The sequence below is a fragment of the Acartia tonsa genome, chromosome 9, assembly GCF_053477335.1.
Source record: "Acartia tonsa isolate MP-2025a chromosome 9, ASM5347733v1, whole genome shotgun sequence".
Taxonomy (NCBI): Eukaryota; Metazoa; Arthropoda; class Copepoda; order Calanoida; family Acartiidae; genus Acartia; species Acartia tonsa.
In genome coordinates, this window is record NC_137268.1 from 28895553 (window position 1) to 28910445 (window position 14893).

General features: G+C 31.6%; 1 protein-coding gene across 1 annotated transcript; it reads right to left on the bottom strand.

Moving 5' to 3' along the window:
- Nucleotides 1–925: 925 nt before the first annotated feature.
- Bulli (regulator of MON1-CCZ1 complex protein bulli) lies at nucleotides 926–14777 on the bottom strand. The gene is made up of 16 exons (XM_080172511.1): nucleotides 14639–14777; nucleotides 14108–14220; nucleotides 13655–13786; nucleotides 13057–13130; nucleotides 12172–12624; nucleotides 11545–11633; nucleotides 10844–10947; nucleotides 7014–7139; nucleotides 6232–6310; nucleotides 5764–5898; nucleotides 5212–5312; nucleotides 4830–4909; nucleotides 2643–2691; nucleotides 2214–2284; nucleotides 1665–1758; nucleotides 926–1128 (listed from the first exon to the last, which is right to left on the bottom strand). Exons 1-16 carry the CDS (start codon nucleotides 14732–14734, stop codon nucleotides 993–995), a joined length of 1932 nt encoding a protein of 643 aa, XP_080028637.1. The 5' UTR covers nucleotides 14735–14777; the 3' UTR covers nucleotides 926–992.
- Between the last annotated feature and the right edge of the window lie 116 nt (nucleotides 14778–14893).

Below are 14893 nucleotides of genomic sequence, written 5' to 3' on the forward strand. Positions count from 1 at the left end.
TTTTAAGTTCTACAATTAATGTAAATATTTATTTTAAAATGTAGGACAATGTTAAAAATCCGCGAATTATTACTCAAAAATTAATATATCTACCCTTAAACAAATCATAGGCGATTTTAAAGGAGAAAGATATTTAAGATAAAATCACAAAGCACTAAAATAAGAATAATTGACGAAATTGCTCAATTTTAACTTGACATAATAACTACATTTTCAAAATAAACTATAACAAGACAAAAACATAAAATAAAAAAAGACTTTTATATATATTTATTAATAAATATTTTTATCACAATATTGAAGTAAGAATTATTAATAATACTCATAATATAATATATTATAATATTATGTACAGAATTATAATTATTAAGGGTCATAAAATCAAAATCGATATCAAAATTGTTTCATATCATAACCAATATGAACAATTTTAAAGAAAAATCTGAAAGATAGAAAAATTAAAGATACTTATTTTTATCATAAGAAATGTATTGTATATTATCATAGATAGTAAATAATGAGGAAGATTTTTATTTATCTACCATTGTATTCTCCCTTCTTCAAATCTACAGGCTTTATAAATGGAAGAAAAGGATTATTTTAAATGCAATTAAGATTTTTTTATGTTGCCAATAGTTTTTATTCAATTAAAAGAAACAAGCTTAGTAATTCATTTTTCAGTATCGCTTCGAAACCAATTAATATCCCGTGGATTAGAACCGGTTCTCAGCGATACTGCAAAATTATGTATAGCATCGTATTATATCTAGTTTTCTACGAATATAAAAGAGTACAATCATAAGATCAAAACTAGTTTTTTGTCCGTTCCTTCGGTATCTCGGGGCTAAAAAAACTGGTTTTAATCTTATAATTGTACATTTTTAAATCTGCGGAAAGCTGTTTATAAACCGATGCCATAAATAACTATTGTTGTGTTGGTTAAATTATTCAAAATTTCCACAACCATACTCCTGGAAGGTCAGGTCCTCCTTTCATTTGACTTTGTTTTCCCCGTTTTCTGTCATACAGATGAACATTGTTTTGAATTGATGCACAAAATCTTGACAATTATCCTCCTGAGGAAAGTTTGGGGTACCGCGTAATCTCATATTTCTCTCCTCAAAGAAACTAAAAAAAAAATTTGGTCGGTGAAAATTGTTTTGGGTGCTTTGACGAAAAAAATTAAGACACATAACTCTTTTATTGGCGTAATATGTCAGGGAATTATAAAAATGGATATAGAATAGGTGGATATTGTGACAGGGGAATATTTGTCGTCAATTTAGGGTGCTAATAATCCTCCATGGTCAGGGGAGGGTATAGTCATATTAGGGGAAAGGGAATATCATTATATCAGCAAGATAATAGAAACATTTTATAAGGGTTTACGGGAATCTCTAACAATATCCACGCATTCTATTACCATTTTTGTAAGGGAGTTATAAATTATCATGATTATGCGTAGTGGCTGTTTTTTAGCCCAGACAATTTCTCTCCCATAAATTTGAATTTAATCCATCGACATATAATAAGCTTTACTGTAAAGAAGAATTAAATCAGTCTGTCAATTTTCGATATCGTTAGCTATTGGCAGAGAGACAGACACCTAAACATCCTGTTACTTTTAGAAAAGGATAATAAATTTGAAAGTTTATAAATATTACCTGAAAACATTAAAATAAGTTAAAGGATCCAAGTCTTTCGAAGCCTCCAGGTATTTGCTTGCAGATATGGTATCAGCCAATCCAGTTTCCCGTGCTGAACGAATAACAACGTATAAAATTACTATCGGCTGCGCCCCTAAAATCTAGAGACTCTGTAATGGAAGGAGTAGATAGAGACAGAAACCATATTTTCGCCTATGTAAAGCTTCCATAAAGGAAGACCTTTCGGTTCAGTGGTTAGCACAAAATTTTTCTAAGTGCATAACTGCTAAAATTTTGACTTCTCTCAATCTGTATATACAGAACTAGCAGTTACGCCCCTAGAGGCATCTAGAAGACCTTGCGGTTGGGGGAGGTAAGGGAGATTTCTATTTAAATGGTGGTGATATTGTCCCCTAAAATAGCTATATTATACCTTCCCAAAACCCATGAGAAGCTACATTGTTTAAGAGAACAACAAAATCGGTTCAGCGGTTAGCGAAATCCTTTGGTACAGTCGAACACACACATACAGAGATCCTGCTACTTTTATATAATGATCAAAATTACCTAAATTTAAAGCTTCCACAACCTTTCCTTCTGCCAGGCATATCTCAATCAATTCTTCCGCTGCACCCAACCTTTAGAGGAAATTATAGTTAAGTTCACAAAAATTTTGAAAAAGCTGCCGAGAAAATCACTTCCCCTTCCCCCCATAGCGTTACGTACTGACTGAAATACCAGGGATTTAAAGGGATAATACAATTAATTGATGTACATCCCCAAAAATGATACACAAAATTCCCTTTTCTGTAGGTTACTATCATTGGTTGAAACCATTGAACACTCACCATAATGAATCAACCAATCAAAAAATTCATTACGTCCCCGAAGTTGTTAGCCAATGAAAAAACTTTGGGGACTAGTGTAATAAATTGTCCCTTTCTTCCTGCTGACATACAGCCGAACGGACATGTAAGTGATATTCTAAATTTTTACCTGGACATCATATCTAGAGCAATCTGTCTTGCAGGAGGATACACATTTTCTAAATAAAAAAATCCGTTAACAAAAAAGGGGAAAATACACGAAAAAGATTCAAAACTGTATTACCTACACTAAAAATAAATTAAGTTAAAAGGGAATAATTCTAATGAAAAAGCTGATCCATCAAACTATAGGCCAATAAGTTTATTAGCTATTTTCTCAAAAGTTTTAGAAAAAGTCATTTATCAACAACTGTCGTGCTATTTGATTAGAAATAATATCATTTTTGAACATCAGTATGGATTTCAATCAAAAAAGTCTACAATACACCCTGTGATACACCTCTTAAATTACATAGCTGAAGCAAAAAACGATAATAAAACTGTAATTGGAGTCTTCTGTGATCTTGCAAAATGTTTTGATACAATTCCACACTCTATTTTAATTAAAAAGTTGTCAAAAATTGGCATTAATGGCGTTGAACTTGAATGGTTTAAAAATTATTTAAGTAATAGACAGCAATTTGTACATGTAAACAACACTGACTCAACAAAGCTGAACATAGATAGAGGTGTCCCACAGGCCTCTATTTTAGGACCAATTCTATTTTTAATCTACATAAATGATCTTAAAAACTGTACTGATTTATTTACCCTATTATTTGCTGATGACAGTAATTTTTTAATTTCTGGTAAAAACTTTACAGAGATAAAACTGAAATTAAACAATGAACTTAAAAAGATATCTGATTGGTTTAGGAGTAATCAAATGAGCTTAAATCCTGATAAAACTAAAATCATGATATTTAATAAAAATGAAAATACTATTGATTGGAATGCTCTTAATATTAAGCTAAACTTTAACAATGAAAATGAGTTTGATCCTGATAAAATAAAAATCTTAAATTATGTCAATTCAAGTAGCAATATTCCTGCAATTAAATTCCTAGGTGTATTTATAGATCCTTCTTTAAATTTTAAATATCATGTAGAACATTTAAGTAAAAAGATTTCTAGTTCCTTATTTCTTATAAATAGAGCTAAACACATACTGAATTTAGATAGCAAAAAAATTCTTTTTCACTCACTTATAAATAGTCATTTACTTTACTGTTTACCTGCCTGGAGTTGTGGTCTTAAATCTACTATAGAACCATTAATTAAATTGCAAAAAAAGGCAATAAGAATTGTTTTTAGTAAGAAACACATCTCACACACAATGCCTTTATTTAAAAAAATGAATGTCCTTCCTTTACATGAATCAGCTAATTATTTGAAATTATTATTTATGTATGATTTTATAAACAATAAGCTACCAAGTTCCTTTCAAGGTACGTGGCTTCGCCGTAATCAATTACATACCAGAAATCTTAGAAACTCTAATATGTTTGATGTTAAAAAACCGAAGTTTAAATCTATTGAAAGATTTCCTAAGTATCATTTCCAAAAATTATGGAATAACCATTGTAATAATGATTTATTAACCCACAATCAATCAAGAAAAAAATTTATTAAAAATCTAAAAGAATCTTTGTTATCAAGCTTAACTCTAGTGTGTAACAACCCATATGTCAAGAATGTAGATACAATTATATTTCTTTTCAATATTGTTTGAAATCTGATAAATCAATCAAAATCTATTTGTTGAAATTTTTTTTTTTTAATTTCTATTATTGCAATAATGGTGTGAGACTTGTATACCCCTAATCAATCCTTCCTATTCTCATTCTTTCCTCTCCAATATGATTTTATTTATTGCTTATTATCTTTTTTTCTATTTTTTTTTGTCTTATTTATATGGCCTGTATGAAAACAATGTGTGAATACACATTACTGCATACTTCCTAGTTTTTAGGAAACTGCCATTTGGGAAGAAATTTTTTTTATAAATTAACCATATCAATAAAATTTGACTGTATATATAAATGTATATAATATTCATTTAATTCATTTATTATTTTTTTTTTTTTTTCTATGTATGTACACCCAAGAACAACAAATCTAATCTAATCTAATCTAAAATAACAGTAGATATGTTATCTTGTGGATAACGGTTATTGTAGGTTAAATTTTCATTTTCTAACCATTTCGAGTAACTGTCATTAAATATGTAACCACAACGTAGAAGTTAGAACATACCCTTGTTATTGAATAGCTGCACAAATAGAATTTACCTAATGTTAAATAATAAAAATTTTACCTAGTGAAAGAATGATGCAAGCTAGATGTTTGCTATCAGTGATGACTCCATATTGAATATACTGATGCATTTGGTACAACCTAAATGAAATCATAGTTTTATAGAAGTCTTAAATTACAAATAAAATAAAAAGTACAACGCGGTGGCTAAACTAATAAAAATGATTCGAATTGTGAAGAAAATCCCCTTCTATGGCTAAAAAAATCATTGGTGAGGTGAACAAGTTTTGACACTTGAAGGTTTGTACAGCTAACCAAGATCTTAAAGTCTCCAAAATTTTAAAAACTAACGAATGAGAGCACTAGTTAAAAATATTTGAAAAAGTATAATTTCATGGTAAATATATATTCTTTCCCTCCCTAATAAAAAAGTGAAAACTTACTGTTGAGTTTTGACAGCCAGATTTATGAACATTTCCAGAATAAATTGTCTTGGTTTCAGTTTGAATAGAGCCAAAGATAGTAATAGTTCTACAATGACAGCCTAAAACAGACAAATCTAGTAAAATTACGTCTTATTTTATAGAAGATAAATTGGCAATTTCCCTCAAAGTGCCTTGTCGAGGACTGAACCCACCCCCCTAATAATAAACATTAATTAAAGAAGAGATGGGGGGGGGGGGGGGGTGTTTCTTTAGGTCATATTATAATGGCACTTTCAAGAAAAGCACAAAAAAATAAACCATAAGCAATATCCTTACATTTCATTGGCTACAATAATCACTGGACTGAAAGAGGAAAAGCTCTATAGAACGTTTTTTTGCTGGTTTTAAATTACATTTACTTGAATTTTTAGTCAGTTTGAATCCATTTTGTTTAGCTGAGGCTGTTACTGAAGTAATAGAAAGAGCCTGAACAATGAATTGCTCTTGTAATAAAGTCGAGAAGCTTTATAGAATACAAACTGTATTAAAAGTTGAAGATTTAACTCTAACCTGAATTCTTGTGAGCTCGACACCATTTTGTTCAGCTGTGACTATTACAGAAGTATAAATATCAGCTTGATCAAGTACAACGCTCGTCTTGGCAACTACGGGACTTCCTTCCAGCTTCCCATAACAATTTACCATCTAGAAAAAAAACAAATATAAATTAAAAATACACAAGAGGGTTGTGTACTGTGTATTATATTTTGCTCAGATTAATATTTTCCAGGCGGCAAAATAATTCTTATTTCCGATTTAGGAAGGTGCAGGTAAATCAAATACCCAAAATTTTTTGTCGACTATAAATTGTCAGTCAAAGTAAAATGTTTTACTTTTTACCTACGCTGAGGGTGATTTGGCGTATTTTCCGTAAAGTTGGGTGCTGGGGTTTAGTCAAATGCACTTACTTATTAAGTCAAACTAGTCTTCCCTTAACTTAATCCTAAGTAGTATATAATCTACGGTAAAAAAACTTACAGAATTGCAGTATAAAAGAGCTTGGTCCGAGGGATTCTGATGACCACAATAGGCTCGCCATATTTCTTGAAACATCATACTAAACAAAAAAAATAATATGAGTATGAGAGGGAGGGGGGCATTGGGCTGTTTATTACACTAGTCTCCAAACTTTTATAATAACGTTTTCTTATCTGTTGGCTTAACAACTTTGGGAAACTTAATTTAATTTTAATTGGTTAGTATACTAGGTTGAGTGTACTGTCCAATCGTTTCAACCACTGATAGAAATCTAAAGAAGAGGTAATTTTGCGTATCATAATTGGAGATGTCATTGAACATCAATTTATCGCCCATTGTCTTATTCCTTTAGATCCCTGTGAGTATGACCATTGAAGTTTGCAATAGGGGAGTCAACATCTCCAATTTTTAAAACTCCCACAAGGTTTACACTACCTGCACGTTTTCCTGAATCCTTAAAATAATTGGGAGTATTACATCTCTAATCAATACCTTTTTGGAAAGTAGAGCTAACGTTTATAGAAGTTCCCAAGGAAATAACTTTGATTAAATGGCTTTTGTGACTGCTTTGGGAAAAAGCAATCCCTCCCTCCCCACTCCCTAGCTCTTAATATGGATGTCGCTCAGCTAACAAAACAGCAGTGCAGTGGGTACAACTTTTAACGTCTTTATCTATGATAAGGTTTGGGACGAGATACGAACATATCACCTTCCCGACGACAAGGGGATATGCTACGTGTTACGCCACAGTAGCGGGTTAAAATTCAATACTTTTCGTTTACCTGAAATTTTCCAGGGAAACTGAATCGTCAGCCAAGCAAGACTTGAGATGGAGTAGCACTTGTTGTTTCCCTGAATGCCTGTGCAGCAAAAACCTGCACAGGGTCACGGCATTTCCACTCACAGCCCTGTAAAAATAAATAAAATATGTAAAATGCCTCTTATTTATTCGTAATTTGTTTTTTCGCGCATATGCAACCAGAGACAATGGGCTGTTTATTACACTAGTCCCAAAAGTTTGGGGACTTTAGTGAATTTTGATTTGTTGGCTTATTAAGTTAAGTGTTTAATCTTTTCAACCACTAATTTTAATATACTAAAGGAGTAAGGAGTGTATCATCATTGGGGATGTACATCAATTTATCTGCCATTGTCTTATGAAAGGATTCTTACCTTTAGAATAGAAAATAAAGAGACCACGATTTTGATTATTTAGATACGTTTTATATGATTTAATTAGACAATAATAGAATATTAAGATTGTGAACATTAACTTTAGCTAATTCAACATTAAACTTTGTTCTAAAAGAATGCTTTAAGGAGTCTGAAAGTATAATCATCAATAAGTCAGTAATAAGGGGGGCGTCGGATCTGACACTTTTGCGTAAACAGGGTGCATAGGCTTTGTGTTAGGAGTTAGAGGATAGGTTATTTGGGAAAAAAGTTTACATTTGGGGTATATTTTTCTTATATTTAAAAAAATTTTTGATAGGTATCCAGGTTCAGGTGCTGCAGGCTGGAAGGTCGTTTCTGGACAGGTATAAATGAAAAAAAAATTTTGTTTGAAGAGTTAGAGATCAACTTATTAATCCAAATATGCATCTTTAGAGATGTTATGAGCATATATGAAGAGATAATAAAAATCAGCCTCCAGGTTCAGGTACTGCAGGCCTCCAGGTGAATTCTGGACAGGTAAAAACTGAAAATTTTTACTTTTGAAGTTAGAACAAACCTTATTTAACAAAAGTTGCTACTTTATGGATAGTATGAACTAATTTAAAGAAAAATTTGAAATCGGGCTCCAGGTTCAGGTACTGCAGGCCTCCAGGTGGTTCCTGGACAGGTAAAAACTGAAAATTTTCACTTTTAAAGTTAGAGCATAACTTATTTAACAGAAGTTGCTACTTTATGGATAGTATTAACTCAATTGAAGAAAAATTTGAAATCGGGCTCCAGGCTCAGGTACTGCAGGCCTCCAGGTGGATCCTGGACAGGTAAAAACTGAAAATTTTATTTTTGAAGTTAGAACAAAACTTGTTTTATAAAGTTTGCTACTTTATGGATAGTATTAATTTATTTGAAGATAAATTTGAAATTGGGCTCCAGGTTCAGGTACTGCAGGACTCCAGGTGGATCCTGGACAGGTAAAAACTAAAAATTTTCACTTTTAAAGTTAGAGCATAACTTATTTAACAGAAGTTGCTACTTTATGGATAGTATTAACTCAATTGAAGAAAAATTTGAAATCGGGCTCCAGGCTCAGGTACTGCAGGCCTCCAGGTGGATCCTGGACAGGTAAAAACTGAAAATTTCTAAATGTATAGGTATAAAAATTTGGCTGATAAACAAAAATCATATTTATCAATCGTGTAGCTAATTTTCTGTGTCTGACTGTCCATTACTTAGTTGCTATCACAATAAAATAGTTGAATTATTTGTAAATATTATACTTTATATTTCTTTAATCCATATGTTAATCTTCTGTTCACTTAAGGACATTAAATTTCCAATTATTTCTATTTAATCTTTTTCAGCAACATCCTTCCACAACTTGTTTTCTTACCTGTTAAATAGATATAGTTCTAACTCTTAAGTTAAATTTTTTAATTTTTACATGTCCAGAATCCACCTGCAGGCATACAGTATATGAAATTTGAGCTCGATTTCAAATTTTTTTTCAAATGATTAATACTATCCATGCATAAAGTAGCAACTTTTGTTAAATAAGTTTTGTTCTAACTTCAAAAGTAAAAATTTTCAGTTTTTACCTGTCCAGAATTCAAATGGAGGCCTGCAGTACCTGAACCTGGAGCCCGATTTCAAATTTATTTTCAAATTGGTTAATACCATCCATAAAGTAGCAAACTTTGTAAAATAAGTTTTGTTCTAACTTCAAAAATAAAAATTTTCAGTTTTTACCTGTCCATCATTCACCTGGAGGCCTGCAGTACCTGAACCTTGAGCCCGATTTCAAAGTTTTCTTCAATTGAGTTAATACTATCCATAAAGTAGCAACTTCTGTTAAATAAGTTATGGTTTAACTTTAAAAGTGAAAATTTTTAGTTTTTATCTGTCCAGGATCCACCTGGAGTCCTGCAGTACCTGAACCTGGAGCCCGATTTCAAATTTATTTTCAAATTGGTTAATACCATCCATAAAGTAGCAAACTTTGTAAAATAAGTTTTGTTCTAACTTCAAAAATAAAAATTTTCAGTTTTTACCTGTCCATCATTCACCTGGAGGCCTGCAGTACCTGAACCTTGAGCCCGATTTCAAAGTTTTCTTCAATTGAGTTAATACTATCCATAAAGTAGCAACTTCTGTTAAATAAGTTATGGTTTAACTTTAAAAGTGAAAATTTTTAGTTTTTATCTGTCCAGGATCCACCTGGAGTCCTGCAGTACCTGAACCTGGAGCCCGATTTCAAATTTTTCTTCAATTAAGATAATACTATCCATAAAGTAGCAACTTTTGTTAAATAAGTTATGCTCTAACTTTAAAAGTGAAAATTTTTGGTTTTTACCTGTCCAGGAACCACCTGGAGGCCTGCAGTACCTGAACCTGGAGCCTAATTTCAAATTTTTCTTCAATTGAGTTAATACTATCCATAAAGTAGCAACTTTTGTTAAATAAGTTTTGCTCTAACTTTAAAAGTGAAATTTTTTAGTTTTTATCTGTCCAGAATCCACCTGGAGGCCTGCAGTACCTGAACCTGGAGCCTGATTACAAATTTTTCTTCAAATAAGTTAATACTATCCATAAAGTAGCAACTTTTGTTAAATAAGTTTTGATCTAACTTTAAAAGTGAAAATTTTTAGTTTTTACCTGTCCAGGATCCACCTGGATGCCTGCAGTACCTGAACCTGGAGCCTGATTTCAAATTTTTCTTTAAATTAGTTCATACCATCCATAAAGTAGCAACTTTTGTTAAATAAGGTTTGTTCTAACTTCAAAAGTAAAAATTTTCAGTTTTTACCTGTCCAGAATTCACCTGGAGGCCTGCAGTACCTGAACCTGGAGGCTGATTTTTATTTTCTCTTCATATATGCTCATAACATCCCTAAAGATGCATATTTGGATTAATAAGTTGATCTCTAACTCTTCAAACAAATTTTTTTTTTCATTTATACCTGTCCAGAAACGACCTTCCAGCCTGCAGCACCTGAACCTGGATACCTATCAAAATTTTTTTTAAATATAAGAAAAATATACCCCAAATGTAAACTTTTTTCCCAAATAACCTATCCTCTAACTCCTAACACAAAGCCTATGCACCCTGTTTACGCAAAAGTGTCAGATCCGACGCCCCCCTTAAATATCATACAATCCTTAAAAGCATAAAGATCACAAAGTAAAATACTAATCACAATTTTTAATAGAAATATATTGCAATTCAGCTAACAGTGTTCACATTGGAGGTCAGATATCAATTGACAGTAATCAAATGTAAACAAAGATCAGCTGATTATAAGCATGGTACAGCTGGTGTGGGATTGCTGGGAAACTCATAATGTCGTCTTCTTGTGTGGAAATAATATCATAAATCATTAATTTAAACAAATATAATTTTGTTACATGTCTTATCCCTATAGATCCCTGAATAATAAAATACCTTTTAACTTTAAGATTAACAGTAAATAGTTGTCCATTTCTTGCATCAACAATAATATTTGGTTGAAATACAACCCACGTAGGGCTGTAACTTATATCATTTCCTCCTGGCAAAATGAACATTAAAATAAAAGTAATAGGCAAGTATCAATTGAATTTGTCCAGTAAGATCCCTAAGCAATCCACAATTTAGGTCCTGGACAGGCTAAAAAATATTGGGAAGGAAGTTGGGGGTAAGGACAGGGGGGAAGTTAACATTTTTTATTAGTTGGATCGTATTTTAATGGGATTCTATAATATAACTTTCTTAAGTGTTTCAAGTTCAAACACTTTAGTATAGAAAGGACCATAGAAGGTTGACAAGGATTAGATGTAACTGATAGAAATATATTCCTACTTTTGATAGTCTCTTTTCAACACTAGCGCCGTTTATTGTTCTATTTTAAGCTACAAATTAAAGGGATTCATTGGGATAAAAGGGATTGCTATTTTAATTTAATTGTTTTTACATATTTTTTATCACAAAGTGCTATCTATCAATTTTAAGATTTTTTGCATCTATAGGAAGTGAAATCTAAGCTCAAAGACTTTAATTGGTCTAAGAATTCGAATAATCACAAAATTCATTGATAAAGAATATATTTAAGGATATATCCCAAACTGATTAGAATTGCAAATATTGTATTATTTAATTATGTTCATTCCTAGTTCTGATGTCATGGACTTGCTACTTGATGGAGGACTTGTTAGTGATGTCTTAGACAAAACAGTGGAATGGTCGTAGTACAGTATTCCTAGAATTTCCATATTAATAAAATATAATTTGATATAGGTATAAGATAATAATTGAATAAAAAGGGGGGAATATTTTGTTCAGATCCCGTAATCCAAGAATCGAGTAAACTAGAAACATCAACCAAAGCTTGTTTTAAATTATGTGTACTAGAGGCTTCGCCTTAAGCATATAAGGGCTCTTTGGCTGAAAGTTAGCCAAAAACCATCCCAAGACTTAAATATAAAAAGCATAAATAATTTCGAGACTAATGTGAAGTTACCCTTAAATATATAACAAAATTGTTTCATTTGTTCATAAAAAAAAAGAGATCTTAAGGGAAAAACGAATAAAACCTTTTTACTTTACTAGCGGCTGAGCCCAAGTATGTAGGGTCATTCTGTTACAAGTGGAAAGGGGATAAAAATAGCTTAAAACCATCACAAGACCTTAATCTGAAAATAAAATAGCATAAAACCATCCAGAGACTTAAGTGATGCTTCCCTTATGTAATTCATAATTAGATAAATAGGTATTTATTATTAATATGAAATTCTTTCCTTCTTTTTGATTTCTAATACCAGTGACGGCAATATCAAATATATGCGTGCAAGAACCTTGCAGAGAATGAACAAGAACCAAATTATCCACAGTCTGAATACCCAGCGGCCCACTGATACCATCAAAGTTTAGGCTGTGAGCAAGGATAACCTGGTCATTTTCTGTTGAATACAACTTGAGACTTTTAACTATTTCCTCATCTTTTTCATTGATGCCGATAAAAGATTTGCCGTAAACATTTATTACAGAAACATCCTTTTCTTTGATATTTTTCGTCGAGGGTAATTCTATACTGGGAAGTTTGACAATACTGCTGTTTCTAATACTCCATATTTGCAGGTTGTTGGTTTCTTGTTTGCTAGATGTTACTATTGTGTTGGTTTCTGGACAGGTAACTGCCCAGGAGATGGCAGTGCTACTGCTCCGCACATATTTTATCAGTTTCTTTCCTAAATAAAAAGGATGACAACAAACCTACATAAAAGCGAAGCTCTAAAATAAGAAGGAAGGACAAACGAATAATAACTCTTGTAGTGTCAGAACTTAATAAGCAGAGCATTGATTTGTAGGTAAAATTGCGTATATAAAGGATACTTTTTTTAGGATTTGATTACAGAGATGCTTCGTTTTTAATATTGTTCTTGTTGTCCTAGGAATCATCATTCCAAAAAAAAAGAAAAATAGAATTATTATATCATACAAAAGGTTGTTGTCAAAAAAGATAAAAATCAGCATGTTTTAAACAGACGTATGGACTTTTATACAGTTGCTACGCTTCCTAAATCGTACCTTTCTGTTAAAGGAATCATCATACAAAGTTTGAAATCGATATGACAATTCTAACATGTCTAAATTGACTCAAAGTTGAAAATAAGACGCACCTGGAACAACACTGTAGATATCAATGCCAAGTTCGGAAACAGTCACCAGTTCTGTAGGACCAGTCCATAGGAAGCTGAAAAAAAGATAATAAATACTTTACAATGAGATTGTTTGAACATTTGGTTGACTTTTCAAAACTTGTTATATAAAGTTAAAATGTTTTCTTTTGTCTAAAGCTCAAGACCTCGAAAATTATTTGTCCGAATAAGTTGTACATTTCAGGAATGTTTAATAAATGGCTTTTGGTGGTTTTTAGGCTCAATTCCAGACCTCCCCCGCTATCCAAGAGGTTAGGGGCAAAGAAACTAGGGCATTTTTAAAAATATTAGATTTTATATCTTTTTACTAAGCTAAAGTAGTAAGCTTTTTGTCTGTAGCGAAGGATCTTGTAAACTGCTGGACCGATATGTTCCTCCTTTGTAGTGAAGCTTCTTATAGGCACCGGGATGTTATAGGCTACTTTATTTTTACCAAAAATCTGGTATGGTTTTAGGCTATTTTCTGCCCATCCATATCCCTTTGAATATACGGCACCTGGATGCTAGGAGCACAACCGCTAGTATTATATTAAATACCATTTCTACAGCTGTTCTCTACCTGTGTATAGGACTGTTCTTGTTCTTTGGCACAAGCGTATACTCCACTGCATCTATTTGACCGCCAGCATCAAAATTATGCAAGTCCAAGCTGGACGGGTTTCTTTGGATAGATAATATCTGTTGGGAACCACTATAAGTAATTCAAGATAAAGATAAAAAATAGACATAGGACTAAAAATAATATTTATAAACAATTATGATAAACAAATTACTCAATTTATGTAAAGACTTTATTATTGGTTGAAAAGTTAATACAGAATAGTATAGTTTGGAATCAACTTATTCAAATTCTATAGAAGAAACCACAGTTTTAACCAACAAATAAGCCTAGTTTATAAAACTTTGGATACCAATATAAAAACAACCGCAGTTTTAGTCAACAAATGAGACTAGTTTATGAAACAAATCTCCCTCGATGAGAAAATATTTTTTTAAAGCTTTAACTTTATCCCTGAACTTTATGGAGAGAATAGGACCCTTGTCCTCTAGGACAAATGTTTTCTGTTGTTTGTTGGGACTTTTCACAACAATGCCTGTCGCACCTCCAGATCTTACAGAAAATATCTAAATATTTATAAGTACAGTTTATTTATTTAAAATCTTATTTTATAATATTAAGTGTTTGTAGTACTTAATTCTTGTTGTATTATCAAAAGAATCACATGGCTCTATACATTTCCACATCAGAATAATAAAACACATTCAAAATCTTTGAAATTTACTCTGTAACCAAAAACTAAATTAGTTTCTCATTTTTTTGTAAAGATTTTGTGATTACTGTAGATTTTAGGGGTTCGTTTTAATACTTAGTAAAGAAAAAGTTTTATCTGATCCACAACTATCTTCCTTTTTACTATGCCTGTCTAAGGTGTTGGTTATACCTATTCCTGGATATTTAAAAACAAAAGCGTTTTTGTTGGCAAAACATTTTAAATTTATTTATTCTGAACTGTTTGCCATTATTTGCAAAAAAAATCGTCACCTGTTTATTCTTAGCATCATAGAAGACAGATGTAACAGGACCCACAGGTTCAAAACTCACAGGTTCAGACAGTTCCAGAAGTCCATATGGATTCATTTTCAGTTTATTTTAACACAATTATTTAGTTCAAGAATTGTTTCTTTTGAGTTATCACAAAGGTATAATAAAGGTATAATAATATGCAACTATAAAGAGTTTATGGGTTTATGAGCATTTAACTATGAATTTTTCATGTAAAGAAATGATAGACAATAA